The sequence below is a fragment of the Tachyglossus aculeatus genome, chromosome 17, assembly GCF_015852505.1.
Source record: "Tachyglossus aculeatus isolate mTacAcu1 chromosome 17, mTacAcu1.pri, whole genome shotgun sequence".
NCBI classification, from domain to species: Eukaryota; Metazoa; Chordata; class Mammalia; order Monotremata; family Tachyglossidae; genus Tachyglossus; species Tachyglossus aculeatus.
In genome coordinates this window covers 44,991,422-45,008,539 of record NC_052082.1, presented here as the reverse complement: position 1 = coordinate 45,008,539, position 17,118 = coordinate 44,991,422, and the positions used below count along the sequence as shown (strand labels likewise).

The window sequence follows — 17,118 nt, the reverse complement described above, 5'->3', positions numbered from 1 at the left end:
ATGACTAAAGTGAATAAATCCTGAATCCTCATCATGATTTTTTTGTTTTGTTTTATATTTGTTAAGTTCATACTATCTGCCAGGCACTGGGCTAAGTGCTGGGGTAAATACAAGATAATCAGGTTGGACATAGTCCCTGTCCCACGTGAGGCACACACTCTTAATCCGTATTTTACAAATGAGGGAACTGAGGCACAAAGAAGTGAAGTAACTTGCCCAAGGTCACTCAGCAGATAAGTAGCAGAACCGGGATTAGAACCCAGGTCCTCCGACTCCCAGGACTGTCCTCTTTCCACTAGGTCACACTGCTTCTCTGTGTTATGGTTGTTAAACTATGTGTTCTGACCATTCTGCAAGTAAACCAGGTCTGTATCTACAAGGTGAACGGGAGAAGTGGGAAGGGATATGGTCTAGTGGATTTGAGCATGGGACAGTGATCAGGATACCCGGATTCTAGTCTGATCTTAGCACTTTGCCTGCTGTGTAACTTTAGACAAATCACTTAACTTCTCTCTGCCTGTTTCTTCATCAGTAAAATGGAGATAAAATGACTGTTCTGTCTCCCTCTTGGTGAGCAATTTGATGATCTCGAAGCTTCCCCAGGGCCTGGCACATAGCAAGAGCTTAATACATCTTTTTAATGATCACTAATAGTAGTGTTATTGTTAATTTATAATTTCCCATCTCTTCCCCCTAGCTTGGAACTCCCTCCCCCTCCATGTACACCAAGCCATGACTCTCCACTGTCCTAAGCATTATTCTCCACGAGGCCTTCCCTAACGAAGCCCTCTTTTTCCCAGTTCTCGCTCCCTTCTGCGTCATCTATGCACTTCAATCTGTGATTCTGGACATTTAATATTTGCCCCACCCTCCACCCCACAACATTTTCTTCATATCCTTAAATTATCTCTTCTAAATTATTCATTTTAATATCCGTCTCCCCCTCTAGACTGTAAGCTTGTTATGGGCAGGGAACATGTCTGCTAATTCTATTGTATTATACCCTATTAAGCTCTCAGTACAGTGCTCTGCACAGAGTAAGCACTCAGTTAATATGATTGATTGCTTGACACAGAAGGGAGTGGGAAAAGGGGAAATGAGGGCTTAGTCAGGGAAGGCCTCTTGGAGATGTGCCTTCAATAAGGCTCTGAAGGTGGGGAGAGTAATTGTCTGTTAGATATGGAAAGGGAGGGCATTCCAGGCCAGAGGCAGGATGCGAGCAAGAGGTCAGCGGCAAGATAGCCGGGATCAAGGTACAGTGAGAAAACATTAGCAAGATTAAGTGTGCAGGCTGGTTTGCAGTAGGAGAGTAACGAGGTGAATTAAAGGCACTCTATCACCTTGCCTCCTCCTAAGTCTCAGGACCAAGCTTTGTCCATCGTTTTTGTTGGGTGATTCCATCTTTTGGAAAACGGTTTATAAACCAGTGTCAGTTTCCTGCAAAGTAATGTACTTTGTCATCTGCAACACAAGGTACAAGGTTCTAATTGTAATTCAAGTTTGCCAAAGGTGCCTTTAAGCCCAAAGCAGGCATCACTAGGGTCTCTCTCAAATTCACTCCTTGTCCCGGGAAGCTGCATAGTCCCCTACGCTCACCATACCATCTCGTTTATCACAAACTGTCTGGAGTCTTGTAGGCTACACCAGATCATTTTATAAAAATATTCAGATGTTTTGGAAGTGGGGATGGCCTAGCTAAATTTGTCAGCCTCCCTTTGTACCCTTCCCTCAACTGCTCTTGCTCATTTTAGATATTTGATTTTTAACGTCTGGAGAATATCTGGTACAGTACATGCTCAGTTTAAGGTTCAGAGAATTCTGGGGTTTTTGGTTCAGATGTTTGGGAAACTAAATCCATATTCTGTTCTTATTCACATCAAGGTTGAGAGGGAAAGGAGAGGAATATAATCAATCAATCAATGATATTTATTGAGCGCTTACTGTGTGCAGAGCACTGTACTGAGTGCTTGGGAGAGTACAGTACAAGAGAGTTGAGAAGCCACATGGCCCGTTGGATAGAGCACGGACCAGAATGTCAGAAGGACCTAGGTTTTAATCTCAGCTGTGTGTGACCTTGGGCAGGCTACTTAATTTCTCTCTGCCTCATTAAGACTGGGAGCCCTATGAGGGACATGGACTGTGTCCAACTTGATTAGCTTGTATATACCCTAGCGCTTAGTACGGTGCCTGGCACATAGTAAGCACTTAACAAATACCACATTAAACCCCTGCCCCCCAAAAAGTAGTGATCATTCAGTCATATTTATTGAGCACTTATTGTATGCAGAGCACTGTACTAAGCACTTGGGAGAGTACAATACAACAATATAGCAGACACATTTGTTCCCTGCCCACAAGTTTAGAATAGTGTCCTGTTGCTTAAGTTTTCAGCAAAAATCATATTGTCACCTTACATCTAAACTAATTACCATCCTGAGGGAGAGATAAAGTGAGAAGCCACCACAATAACCGTGTGCTACACCTTAACTATCCATGCCTTCTTTCCTTTCCTATGAGCCAAACAATACAGACTTCAGTTCTCTAAAAGTGGGAAGAACAGCAAGTCATGAATTTATTCCTCCCAATATTTGGAGAAATTCCATTTCCAGGGAGAAACATGTTTCTTACCTACTGTTCCATTTCCATTTCTAGTGGAGAAACACAGAGTTGATAATACAGTGTTCTTCAAGTATTGACGTGGCACTTTTTGAATTTGTGAAGTTGGTCTCTATAAATGCTACGTCTGTGAGGGCTTGTTGAAATCTGCTTGAACAAAGTGCATTGTTTTCCGCCACCTGTCAACAAAAGCATGTCGCTGACATTTCCTGATTTTTGTTTCTGTCATTTTTATACAATAGATTGTTAGAGGATTAAATGGTAGACAACACTGTTTATTGGAGAGCCCCACAGGAAGTGGAAAAAGCTTAGCCTTACTTTGTTCTGCATTGGCGTGGCAGCAGTCTCTGAGTGGTGAGTACCTAGCTGGTATCAAACTAAGATGGCCTGGGGTTTTGTTGGCAGATATGTGGCCTTGGAAGAAATGATTGTGTGTGTGTGTGTGTGTGTGTGGAGTTGGTTGTGGCATGCCACCAAAGCACCTCCCAGCTTTCTCCCTCAGCCTTACCGAACCATACTAAGGCTAAAGGAACTGTACCGGCCTTAATCTACCAAACCATACTTTGTATTTTTGCAGCTTTACTGTGCTCTTCTTAATGCAGTAAAATAACACAACAATAATAATAATAATAATTGTGTTGTTTAGGTGCTTAGTATGTGCACTGTACTAAGTGCTGGGATAGATACAAGATCATCATGTCGATCACACTCCCTGTTCCTCAGGGGGCTCACAATCAAAGGTGGGGGGAGAACAGGTATTGGATCCCCATTTCACAGCTGAGGAAATGGAGGCACAGAGAAATTAAGTGATTTGCCCAAGGTAACACAGCATGCAAGTGATGGAGCCGTATTTAAAACCCAGATCCTCTGAGTTCCAGGCTTGTGCTCTTCCCACTAGGCCTTGTTGTTTCCCCAGTTATAAAAGAACACATTCCCAACAATAATACAGGAATTTATTTTTTGAAAATGTCACACATCTACCCTCTAATGTATTGAATCCATGGGGTTTCTGTATTTAGTGTTCCCCAAACATGAGGTTCTGGAGGAATGTAACTATAGCGATATAGTAGAACTGGCTTTGTTTGAAGGTGGTTGAAACCGTGTGAGTAGAAAAGTTCCCTGAGAGAACGGGTACAAAATGAGAAATATAGAGGCTTAGAACTGAGCCTTGTGAGACATTTTCACCTGCAGAGTGAGAAGAGGATGGAGAGACAGCAAAGGTAGAGTGGTTAAAGGAAGACTGAAAACCAGAGCCAGGCAGAATTTCTCGAATGAGAGAATGGTCAACCAAGTCACAAGTGCCAGCAGACCAGAGCAGGTTAAATTAGAGAAAAGACAATTAAATTTAGTCCGAAAGACATTGGAATCCTTGATGAGCAAAGTCTCAGGAGAGTGAAAAGGGCAAGAAAACTACTTAGAACCTAATATGTAGAGGCAAATGATATGGAAAGTAAAATCAGTAGAGTGAGCTGAAGAACTCATTGATCTGATTCTACTTTCCAAACAGGAAGTATGTCTGCAGCCACTCCTTGAATTAGTTCCTCAATAGATGGCTTTTTGTCTGATTTTTAAGTACTGCTTAGCAGTGATAGTGCTGTTGCATTGTTTAAACTCATGATAAGCCTGAAATATTATTTTAGTATTATGGTCTTAATAATTAGAAGCTGACTCTGGCAGTTTTATTTCAACCTTTCTTTTTATTGTTGGAGTCATAAATAGCTAGGTTTTTTGACTGACATTTGTAGGGGTATATTCTTCATTTTTTTTTTTTTTTTTTTTTTTTTTTTTTTTAGAGAAGCCAGTGAATGAAGGCGTTGGAAAGAAACCCAAATCACCATTGCCATGCAGCTGTGCCTGCCACTCAGGGAATATTACTCCGGATACAAGCGTAAATCAAGGTGCCTCATGCTCTTTCATCGATTCTACTAAGCCAGCTACTCTGAAAAAGGAAACCTCCTCACCTCTCCCAGGTAACTGGTATCTTTTGACTGGACCATCAGTCGGTAATGGAGACCACTGCAGTCATGGGTTGGGGCTGATTGATGTACCTCCCCCATTTTACGGCTGCCTTTCGCTAGAGGTACAGTCATGATAGAGCATAGCAAGCCAGCCCTGACCCAGCACGATCCCGTTGGGAGCTGCCTTAATGTTCACAAATATTAGACCGCTACGGCTAGTTTTGTTTGTGTCTGTCCGGTACAGAAAATGGCCCCAGGAAAATCACATTGGCTGCCAAACTATCTGCAAAGAAGCAAGCGTCTTCAATTAAAGACGAGAACGATGATTTTCAGACAGAGAGGAAAAGGATTCGTCCCTTAGAAACCGAGCAGCAGGTGAGCCGAGTTTATGGGCAGTGAAATAATCCAGATAGAGTTGAACCTCGCTGTCAAGTATCAATCAACATTTCAGTGTAGGACGGAGAGATTAGTCGGGTCATGCCACCGCCATAAATTAGAGTATTATTTTTTAAAACCTCATTTATATTGTTACCTTTTACAAAGGAGTCTATTGTTGCCACAGATCATTCACAATAACATGTCATAAAGACAGATTACTAGTTGCATATGTATAAATAAGGAATTTAAGCATTTTATGGCCCTCAAGCCTCCTCACTAACACTGTCATTCAAATGGTCAGAGCAATGAAATTTGAAGAAGAAAGGATAACGTCTGTGTGAAAAATTCAAATTGCTGACATACTTTGATAGTCCGTGAAATTCCCTCGTTGCTGAATTTTGATTAGAAATGGAATTGGTCTAATTTCCTTGTCAGGATACTGACTTGAAAATTTGGCATATATTGAGATTAGTATTTTCAGTGTAATGCCATGTATGATGGTTAGTTTGTGCCTCGTAAAAATAAATAATCCAGAATGCTGATTAGAAGAATAATGGCTCATGCACCAAGTTTTCTCACAACTCAAGCAGGCCCTGCTTCCATTTCGTGATGATAGTCGTCAGGAGTTTTCCCATGACAATATGATGTATTTGGGAACTCGGACATTTTATATGAAATGAATATATAAAGCTTTATTTTCACCTTTTGGTTACAGATGTAAAATTCAGAGAAATAATGTGAAAATAAACTACAAGAAGATTAGCCAGAATTAGGTGATGCAGGAATGGAGCTCTTTACAAAACCTGTTCCCTTTTCCCTCTATTCGCTTTGGTTCCAACATTTTGTCTTAGTAGGCAGTAAACAGGAAGAGGTAGCGTGGCCTAGTGGATTGAGCACAGAACTGGGAGTCAGAAGGACCTGGGTTCTAATCCTGGCTCCGCCACTTGTCTGCTGTGTGACCTTGGGCAAGTCACCTCGCTTCTTTGTGCCTCAGTTACCTCATCTGGAAAATGAGGGCTAAGACTGGGAGCTCCACGTGGGACATGGACTGTGTCCAACCTGATTAGATTGTATCCACCCCAGAGCTTAGTACAATGCCTGGCACATAGCGCTTAAGAAGTGCCATTAAAAAAAATAAATATAATTACAGGTAGGAAATGAGGCCATTGATATTTGCAAATTGGATTGAAGAAGATGTTGCATTATATTTTTCAGGGATTTAAAGAACGTGCCCTAGTTCTCCCTTAGAGACCCAGTCAATATGAAATAATCTTTATTTAAATAAAACCAGAAGCACCCATTTTGAGGTGTTAAAAAAATATCAGTGTAGGAAACTCAAATTGTATTACCTTTGATTCTCTTAATTCATAGTTGGGTAATTTAGAGGGGCTCTTTAAGGTATCAAAAAAGTTGATTCCTACTGACCATCAACACTACAGCCCATCATGTGCTGAATGTAGCTGTAGTAATAAAATCATTTATTATACACTGTGTGCAGAACACTATGCTAAGCTCTGAGAGAGACTGCACAAGTGGGAATTAGACATGGTCCCTATCCCTTGGGTGAGGGCGAGATGTTCACAATCTAAGAGCAGCAAGTATTGGTAGTACAACTGAAATGCAGGATTAGGTTCTGGGAGAAAGAACTACTCAAGCATCTTCAATGTATTTTGGCTTCTGTCCTGGGTGCATTTTTGCAGGTCAGAAAACGCCATTGTTTGGCCAAGGGAGTTCAATGTTTTGTCACCGAAGTTCACCAAGAGAAGAACATGAAGCCCAACTCGCCATCAGAAAAAAAAAGCCTTTTCTCTCCAAAAGTAGTAAGTATTGTGTTTAATACAAAAATAGACAGTCTGGACATTCCCAGGTCTGTTAAATACAAACTTTCCTTAGTCATGCTGTATCCTTAAAGAACCCTGAGAAACCGTATTTTACTATCATTTAGAAGAAAATGCAAGACATTTTGTTATGAAGAGCCTGTGATGAGGAGAAATGTTCTCATTAGTCTCCTTGACTGTGATGATTTTCGTCATATTGGATCTTTACATTTTTTTTTTCAGTTGAGATGGCTAAAAACTCATGCATACACTATTTAAAATGCATCTTTTTCGTACGTATACTTTTAAGCAGGCAATGTGTTTGATAGTATTTTCATTTAAATGCCGCTTTGTGTGAATGATATTTTCAACTCAGTTTCTAGGCAAATGTGAAGCTTTTCCAGTTCGGTGCCATTTCTAATACTTAACTAAATTTTTTAGTATTTCTTCTGTAGGTTTCCTGTCGATAGTTATTGTTCTAGCACATTGTGCACGTTTATGAAGGGGTTCAACATTTTTCCCATAGATTTGTGGAAAATTCGTGGAAAAGCTATCATAGATTCTTTAGGTTGCAGGGCACTTCTGGAGGTAACCTGTTTCCTTGCCTCTAGCCAGGAGCGCACCTGTCTGTTCATTTTTTAAAAGTCTCAGGAGGACGCTCAGAATGGCTATTTTAAACTTCCCCTGCAAATGAACTTTTAAAACCATCCTAATATGATAAACTGGGGCACCTGAGTAATTGTTCACCTGCTGTTAATGGCTTTAAACACCTGCACTCAATTGTGCAGAAGGTAGATATGGTGCAAGACCTCTCACAGAGCTTCTGTTTGTAATAGATAATTAACAACCTCTAGCCAGCCCAGTTGAGTACACTAAAAATGTCTTTTTCCTGCGGGGTAGATGGAAAGAATATTTTGTTAGCCAAACTGCTCCACTCCCTTTGTGGTGGGGCAGTGTCCAGGCTTTTAAGGGAGTTGGGGGCAAAGAAGTAAAGAAGCAGCATGATGTAACGGAAAGAGCACGGGCCTGGAGAGTCAGAGGGACCGGGTTCTAATCCAGGCTCTGCCGCTTGTCTGCTGTGTGACCTTGGGTAAGTCACTTCACTTCTCTGTGCCTCAGTTCTCTCATCTGCAAAATGGGGAGTCAACTTACCTCCCTGTTTTTTTGACTGTTTGCCCCAAGTGGGACAGGGACTGTGTCTAACCTGTATATCTTATATCCACCCCAAGCACTTAGTGCAGGGCTCGGCCCTTAGTAAACGCTTCATCATCATCATCATCAATCGTATTTATTGAGCACTTACCGTGTGCAGAGCACTGTACTAAGCGCTTGGGAAGTACAAGTTGGCCACATATAGAGACAGTCCCTACCCAACAGTGGGCTCACAGTCTAAAAGGGGGAGACAGAGAACAAAACCAAACATACTAACAAAATAAAATAAATAGAATAGATATGTACAAGTAAAATAAATAAATAAATAGAGTAATAAATATGTACAAGCATATATACATATATACAGGTGCTGTGGGGAAGTGAAGGAGGAACGCTTAGCAAGAACCACAAAAAAAATTTTGAGGGAAACACTTTCTAGTGTTGTTCCCTTCCCTCCCATGTTACTTGTGTTGCGACAACACTACTTCCTGATTTTTCTCTTTCTGTGGGTGACCTGATTTTTCTCTTTCTGTGGGTGAGAGCCCAGTCGAAGTTGGATCTTTCCTTTGCCTGGTTAGAGGTAATCCTCGTGTCATGTTTTTCCCTAGGAAAAGGACAGGATAGATGTCCTGTGATGAGGAGAAATGTTCTCATTAGTCTCCTTGACTGTGATGATTTTCGTCATATTGGAACTCTACATTTTTTTTTTAGTTGAGATGGGAAGAAAAGGATTCTTTCTTTAAATCAGGGAATCACTTGACCTGGGCACAGAACGAATCCTTCCGAGGTGAAGGAAGGGTAGAGTGGGGGAAAAAACGGGTGGGTTATTTTCTATTTATGGTCTTTCTTAGGAGGAGGTAGTAGAGACTGTTAGGATAATATTGTTCTTGAAGTCAAGCATTGTCCTGAGAACCTTGTATATTTATGGGTTCATGGTAAGGCGATATGTTCTAGTAACTGAAATTTCTTATTACTGCAGCCCTAAATATCTGCCAAGTGATTATGACTAAATGAGAATGTGTCAAACTCCAATGAATCTTTTTCATAAAATGTTTAAATCAACTTTTAAAAATAAATGAATGGGCAAAGTGTGTCATGTTTACTCTTTGGTATTAAATACTAAGTGCCACCATTTCTTAGATGAGAAATTGGTATTTTTCACAGCCAAGTGACTTATTGCATGTCATAACAATGAAAACATGGGTGTTTGACCGTTTCTCTCAATCTTCGAGATTTATTGAACAACCCAAATCCCTCAACTAAATCCAGTAAGCCCAATGATAAACTTTCAGTGCGACACCAAACTTTCTATTTGTATAAGGCCATGAATGATATATGCCATGTTAATTAACACACCACCAGCAAATTTATTGGATTAATAAGGTGGCAAGCAGACCAGGGTTCAACTTGGGTTTCTTGAAAAAACTCTAGTGCATTTCCCACTCGCTGCCCTTTGCTATGAATTGCTGAAGAAATGTCATGTGATATGAAGGCTTATGGAAATCTGGGCTGTTTTAAAACAACCAACCAATCTCCCCTTCTTCCCTCCCCCGCAAAATACGCCTGGTTTTAGTCAACTGTAAGCAGGCAGGCCTATTGTTAAAGGGTGAGGGTCTGAAGAAGGAAATAGTTAAAACCAAAATATAATCAATCATCGCAAAAATTTACTTGGAATGAAGTGAAATGGCAGTCACAAGAGAAGTCTGTGTAGAGAATAAAATCTCACTCAGATATTGCATTTTTAGGGAAGACTTGAAAGAAAAAAGATTTGAAGCCATTCAGATGCAATTTTTAAGATGGGGTAAAACTGCAGCTCTTTAGTCAAGTTTATATTATTCAGAATAATTAAAATTATATTCCTCCAGAGAGTTTAAGCTTAAAAAAAAATCCTTCCACTTTTGGAAATTAACTGATCGCCATGTTGGATGAAAGAAGTCATCATGGACACCAGGGAATTGATAGAGGAAATTTATTGAATTCAGGGTTTTTCTGGAACCCAGAAGAATTTGTTGCCTGGCTGCATAACTCCCTCTGGAGTTGCTTATTTTGGTTTCCGTTGGATTTCGTCCTCTATTTTTGCAGTGGTATAGTGGTGTTTTCCTTCATTTTTTGAGGTTATCAGAAAATTCCTATTTTCTTATTTTCATTTTGAGATCATTGAGTGAGTGAGTGATTGAGGTCATTGTGAAGCATTGTGTTTTTTGCATTCTCCCTTGAACATTAATGTGATATTTATTGTTCAGTAGTATCTTTTTTATCAAATTCGGATTTGTATCTCCAGGCAAAGCCTGTGGAAAAAAAGCATTTTGCGTCTCCAGCTCATTCTTCAGTGTTCTTTTGAGGTGCAGGGATCATCTTCAACCATGTTGGATTTTTTATGATGTATTCGCCAACATAATAGTTTCCACTGAGAACAAAGTGGATGGGGTTAGTGGGAAGAAACTTTTTGCAGACTAAATTGTAGATCTTTTAAAGTAGTACAAGTGTGTTACCTTTACTATTACTTTTCTTAAGAGGACTTAATGAGCCTTCTTTATGTCTTCATAAAGAAGAACCTAAAGTTTGTCAAAGAAGCAGTGTCTACCCATGAGAATCTCACAGTTACAGATGGGTAGACTGACTGTGAGATCATTGTGGGCAGGAATGTTCCTGTTATATTCTCCCAAGCGCTTAGTACAGTGGACATTGGCGGGGGGGATCCTCTTGTGTGAAGAACCCCAATCTGCAAACCCTGTCTGCTGCTCTTGTGTCTGTGATGAAGTCTGTGAGCCCCACTTGGGACAACCCCATGACCCTGAATCTACCCCAGCGCTTAGAACAGCGTTTGGCACTTCGTAAGCGCTTAAACAAATACCATTTTAGCGCTTAGAACAGTGCTTTGCACATAGCGCTTAAGCAGCGTGGCTCAGTGGAAAGAGCCTGGGCTTTGGAGTCAGAGGTCCTGGGTTCAAATGCCGGCTCCGCCAATTGTCAGCTGTGACTTTGGGCAAGTCACTTCACTTCTCTGGGCCTCAGTTCCCTCATCTGGAAAATGGGGATTAAGACTGTGAGCTCCCCCCGTGGGACGACCTGATCACCTTGTAACCTCCCCAGCGCTTAGAACAGTGCTTTGCACATAGTAAGCGCTTAATAAATGCCATTATTATTATTATTATTATTATTACAGTGCTTTGCACACAATAGGTGCTCAATAAATACAAGTGAATGAGTGACCATATACATACAGTAGGAGCAGGAAGAAATCCCAAATGCAGTTGGTACTAGCAGAAATCTAGAATAATATTAAAGTGTTCAGTTCTTCTGCTATTCTTTCACAGACCCGTCCCTAATATAGGCATAACTAAAGGGGACAGGTGATGGGTGGTTTCCTCAAGTGTGACAGATGAAGGGGTGTGGAGTTAACTCGTCACTCTGGTCGTGTTCTGTCTCAGATGCCCACTTAATCTGCCTCATGCCCAGCCTTTTCCCCAGTGAGCTGAGGAAGAGGAGGCAGACAATTACACTCCACCCCTTCAAAGCCTTAGTGAGGGTGTATCTCCTCCAAGAGGCCTTCCTAGACTAAACCCCTCCTCCAAGAGGCCTTCCCAGACTAAACCCCTCCTTTCCTCTTCTCCCACTCCCTTCTGCATCGCCCTGACTTGCTCCCTTTGTTCTTCCCCCTTCCCAACCCCGCAGCATTTATGTATCTGTAATTTATTTTTTTGTATTGATGTCTGTATCCTCCCCCCCACCCCCCCGACACACACTCAAGACTGTAAGCTCAATGTGGGCAGGGAATTTGCCTGTTTATTGTTGTATTCTCCTGAGTGCTTAGTACAGTGCTCTGTATGCAGTAAGCGCTCAATAAATACTACTGAATGGAATAAATGAATGAGGTGTGTCTTCCCAGTAGAGACACCAAAAGCATCAGGGCTTCTTTGGCTGGGAAACAAAAGCGGGAGGAAGATATGCAGGGCGGAAAAGGTGGCAGCCAGGTCAGACAAGAAGCCCTTGCCCTTACTGACATTCATTCATTCAATCAGTTGTATTTATTGAGTGCTTACTATGTGCAAAGCACTGTACTAAGCACTTGGGAGAGTACAATATAACAAATAGACATTTCCTGTCCACAATGAGCTTACTGCCCCACCCCTATTCTGCTCTGCCTCTGGCTGCAGTGATGATGATGATGATGGCATTTATTAAGTGCTTACTATGTGCAAAGCACTGTTCTAAGCGCTGGGGAGGTTACAAGGTGATCAGATTGTCCCACGGGGGGCTCACAGTCTTAATCCCCATTTTCCAGAGGAGGTAACTGAGGCACAGAGAAGTTAAGTGACTTGCCCAAAGTCACACAGCTAATTGGCGGAGTTGGGATTTGACCCCATGACCTCTGACTCCAAAGCCCGTGTTCTTTCCACTGAGCCACGCTGCTTCTCGTGGAGATCAGTGGTTGTTCCCTCATCCTGTGCCCTTTTTTTTTAATGGTATTTGTTAATCCCTTACTATATGCCAGGCACTGAATTAAGCACTGGGGTGGATACAAGCAAACCAGGTTGAACTCTACTGCTTTCCAGTCTGCCCGCAGTGCTCCTCAGCTAGCCCAGCCATTGCCACAGAGGCCCTTTGTTGGGTTGAGCCTTCATCATCATCAATCGTATTTATATTGAGCGCTTACTATGTGCAGAGCACTGTACTAAGCGCTTGGGAAGTACAAATTGGCAACATATAGAGACAGTCCCTACCCAACAGTGGGCTCACAGTCTAAAAGAAGCCGTCAGAAGCCTTCAGAAGCGCAGCCAGACTGAGCATACTTTCAGGTAGCCCCTTGGCAGGTATTGTGGCTTTCCTCTCTCGCCACAATCCCGTTCGGCCCGGAACCATTTCCCTGTTCCCGTTCGAAGTCCTGTCTCTCATTCCCAGGCCCAGCTGTGGGACAGGAGATGGGGATAGGTCGGGGTGGGATAGGAGCAAAGCTGGTGCGGTCTGCCACAGGCATTGCTTACCTCCCCCCTTTCTCTTCTCCTTCCTGGCAGCAGGGGTGGGGAAAGTTTGGGGTGACCCCCACCCCTGAAAATTGTGGAGTGTTGGGAAGGTGGTGAGAAGGGGTGAGTTCAGGAAATAAAGGAACAGGAAAACCTCTGGGAACAAAGAAAGAGAAGGGACGTAGAGAAATTCTTTTAGGGCCCACTTTTCATGCCAGGGTGGTACTGAAAGAGAACCCAAACAATTGCATTTGTTTATGGGAATCATGCCCCTCAATACAGCTGTTCCTGATTCAGCCACACTTTTGAGGAGTATATCATGAGGTACACCTGTATATATTTCTCTTAGACTTTATAAGGGTACATTCTTAATGGGGATTTCCTATTTACATCATGTCTTTTCATTTGTATACAGTATTTGAGAGGCCAAAACACTTTCCAAGGTGTTTCATTAACGGTAATTATAAATGAGGTATTTGTTAAGCACTTACTGTCTGCCAAACATTGTAATAAACCCAAGGATAGTTACAAGACAGTCTGGCCAGGCACCATTCCTGTCCCATATGGGACTTACAGTCTAAGAAGTAAGAACAGGAATTTAATCCTCATTTTACAGATGAGGAAACTGAGGTACAGGGAAGTTAAGTGACTGGCACAAGTCACACAACAGTGGCAAGTGGGAGAGCTGGGAGTAGAACCCAATTGCTTTGAATCTCAAGTCTGTGGTTTTTCCCCGAGGTCACGCTGCTTTTATTTATTGGTTATATTTTGGTAGTCAGATATGGTATTGTACTCTTCTAAGCGCTTAGTTCAGTAGTTTGCACAACAGTACGCACTCGGTAATTTCGATTGAATGAATGAGTGAATGAGTATGGTATGTTTGAATTTAATAATGTAGCATATGCACTTTTTGTTGTTGTTCAGGTCAATGGTTAGGTTTTACTATTGATTTATTTTCCCTTCCTGCCCATCATCCCCTCCCTGGGGAGATTTTAAATGCCTATTCCCCTTTTATTTTCTTGATATTGTAGAGGCCAGCAGAGTGTGCTGTTGATGTTCGGTAAAGATCTTCCTTATTTTTTTGTCTTTGAAAAGGATTTAAAGCTTTTTGTTGTATTCTGAGTTTTTCAATCTTTCCTTAAAAAAAAACTTCCTAAGAGGTTAACAAATCACACTTGAATTCTAGAATTTCTAGTGAAAACGATAAACTAGAAGATCACAAGGTGAGAGTCTCCATTATGCAGTATTTTATAGTCATTTTTAGTTTTCTCATTTCAGTAAAAGGGGGTGCTTTTTGTGCTTATCATAGCTTGCTCTCAAATAGTGTTGCTTGGTCAAAATCACACCACTTGGTACCTTTTGTCTTTAAATTCAGATGTTTTTAAGTAGGATCTGCTTATGTAAACTGTTTTATGTTGCTTATTCCTCTCACCCAAAGGTCCTTAGTAAGAAGAATAACACTACTGTTAAACAAGTGAGTTGAAAATGAATGGAACTTGCCCTTCTTTTGCTCCTGCCCCTGCCACCCCTAAGGTAATTTAAAATCCAGCATGGTGGCCGTGCTCATTTTTCCCATTTAATGAAAAACTTACTCAAGCTGTGTTGTCCAAAAAATTAATTTCATGTGCAAGAAGTGTATTCTTGTGCTTGTGTAAGACCCAAGTGTCTACACAACTTGTGTAGGAATATCTTGTGAATCCATTGTGGAATTTAGGCTTATATAGGAAGACAAGTTGCTCTCGTTGTTTTGTTGGTAGATGAATTTTAAAGCTAGTGTTGCATCAGGTTTACAAAACTGTGTACTGGCTGAACTATTCTGAGAGAGTTTATGGGATACAAATGGATATTTAGACCAGTTGTGAAGGAATGGTTGAAAGCCAGGCAGTCACACAGTAATGGGTAAAATAAAAATGAAGAATATTAGGTTTTAGAGAATATATTTGGTTTTCCATCTTACGTGGCATGAAAAGTCTTGTAAAGCATTTCTCTATTCAGTAGAAAGCTCCAGCATAGCTTGTGTAGTTCAGAAAAGGTTCGCCTCTTTCATCTATTTAAAAAGCAAAAGGTACTTTGACCTCCTTTTGAGAGTTTCAGCCCTGTGTTTTTAGTCTTAAGAATCCTGAATTTAAAGGAGGATCAGATTTGGTGGCATTGAAAGAACCAACATTGAATGTAATCCAGTTAACAATCACCTCCTTAGCATATTTTTGTTCCATTTTATAAGGAAGTAGAAGAAAACTCAGAAGGTTGAATTGTGTTGACATAGAATAATTGAGAAAGTATCAACAGAGCTAAAACTGTGAAATGAGGTTGTTGCCTTGAAAAATAAGATGAGAAGCTAAATAATATGGTGCTGGTGAAAGTAGTTATGAAGGCTGAAATAATCTCCCCTTCAGAGTATTTTTAGCAGATATTTATTGGAAGAAGTCAATTCCTTTTTGTCAACGTGGTTCTTATGTATTTGCTAAAGTCAAGGGACTGAATTCTGAAGTAAAAATAATTCAGCAAACTTTTTTTTCCTCTTCAGAGCCTGTGGTCAAATTTTGCTTTTTCTAATCTGGATTACAATTCCATCCTACAGCACTTCAGGCAAGAGAGATTATATGACACTTTGTTCTTGAACACTTTGCTAAATCCTGAGTTATTTTTTCCCAGAATCTAATCAATAGGTCAACTTATACCTGGAGTCAACTCCATGGGAGTGAAGGGGACTCTAGACCCAGTGAGTCTCCAACTGTGTGGTAAAAACCTTTTGTTTCCAACTAGACTGTGAGCCCACTGTTGGGTAGGGACCGTCTCTATATGTTGCCAACTTGTACTTCTCAAGCGCTTAGTACAGTGCTCTGCACACAGTAAGCGCTCAATAAATACAATTGATTGATTGATCTCCACTGATTTTTGAGCCGGACTTACGGCGTCTTCCCTGGCCAGCCCCAAGAGCTCTTACGGGGTGGGCTAAGACGACCCCAAATTGGAACTTCTTCAAAACTCACCCGACTAGGCCCCAGCCAGCTTGTAGTAATAATAATAATGATAATAATAATAATTATGGTGTTTAAGTGCTTACTATGTGCTAAGCACTGTTCTAAACCCTGGGGTAGATACAAGGTAATCAGGTTGTCCACATGGGACTCACAGTCTTAATCCCCATTTTACAGATAAGGTAACTAAGGCACAGAGAAGTTAGGCAGCTTGCCCAAGGTCACACAGCAGACAAGTGGCAGATCTGGGATTTGAACCCACATTTTCTAACTCCCAAGCCCGTGCTCTTTCCATTAAGCCACGCTGAAGCATCCCCCGCCTTTGTATTATACCTAAGAGAGTAGCTATAAATAATGAACTTGAGTAGTTAAAGCAATAATGAGTATTCAAATGGAAAAAGGAATAAATGATAAAGTGGCTGAGAAGAAGGCATGACTGGAAAGGTGGATGGATTAATTGGGGAATGCTTCTGGGAGGGGGAACTTTTCAGGAGAACTTTGGAGAAGAGGGACATTATGTCAAGCTGGTTGGGGAGGATATTCCAGATAAGGGGGAGGGCACAAGCAAAATGGGTCAGATAGACAGGGTTTTTAAGAATGAACTATGGATAGGTTTTCAAAAATAACATTCTTATAATCAACTCCACAATTGCTAAGTGGGGTTGATTTTTCACAACTATTTCTAGACTGCGAACCCGTTGTTGGGTAGGGACTGTATCTGTTGCCGAATTGTACTTTCCAAGCGCTTAGTACAGTGCTCTGCACACAGTAAGCGCTCAATAAATATGATTGAATTGAATGAATGAAAGACAGATCATGTCATAAAGTGTAGTTTGTTCATTCTTGATTTTTGAGGGTTTTCTATGGTATTCGTTAAGTGCTTACTCTGAGCTAGACACTGTACTGAGCCCTGGGGTAAATTCAAGCTAATTAAGTTGGACACTGTCCTTGTCCCACATGGGGCTCACAATCAATCCCCATTTTAAAGATGAAGTAACAGGCACAGAGAAGTGACGTGACTTGCCTAAAGTCACACAACAGACAAGTGGCAGTGCTGGGATTAGAACTCAGGTCCTTCTGACTTCCAGGCCCGTGGTCTATCCCCTAGGCCAGTTAATATTTTGAGAAGTGTATTTCAAAAATTTACACAAGCATTTCTTTATTCTTGGAATTACTAACTTTGCGCAAGAGGACGTCTCCCTCCTTTTACTTCCCCCATCATTTTTGAAGTGTCTTAATAGTCTAGAAGAAG

At 41.2% G+C, this 17,118-nt stretch overlaps 1 protein-coding gene across 1 annotated transcript in view; it reads left to right on the top strand.

Moving 5' to 3' along the window:
* BRIP1 (BRCA1 interacting protein C-terminal helicase 1) overlaps positions 1 to 17,118 on the top strand; it is a 120,375-nt gene that overhangs the window by 139 nt on the left and 103,118 nt on the right. The window contains exons 2-5 of the mRNA XM_038759599.1: positions 2,859 to 2,970; positions 4,410 to 4,586; positions 4,819 to 4,949; positions 6,653 to 6,772. Of these exons, the coding sequence (XP_038615527.1) occupies positions 2,859 to 2,970; positions 4,410 to 4,586; positions 4,819 to 4,949; positions 6,653 to 6,772 (540 nt within the window). The remainder of the gene's footprint in view (positions 1 to 2,858; positions 2,971 to 4,409; positions 4,587 to 4,818; positions 4,950 to 6,652; positions 6,773 to 17,118) is intronic.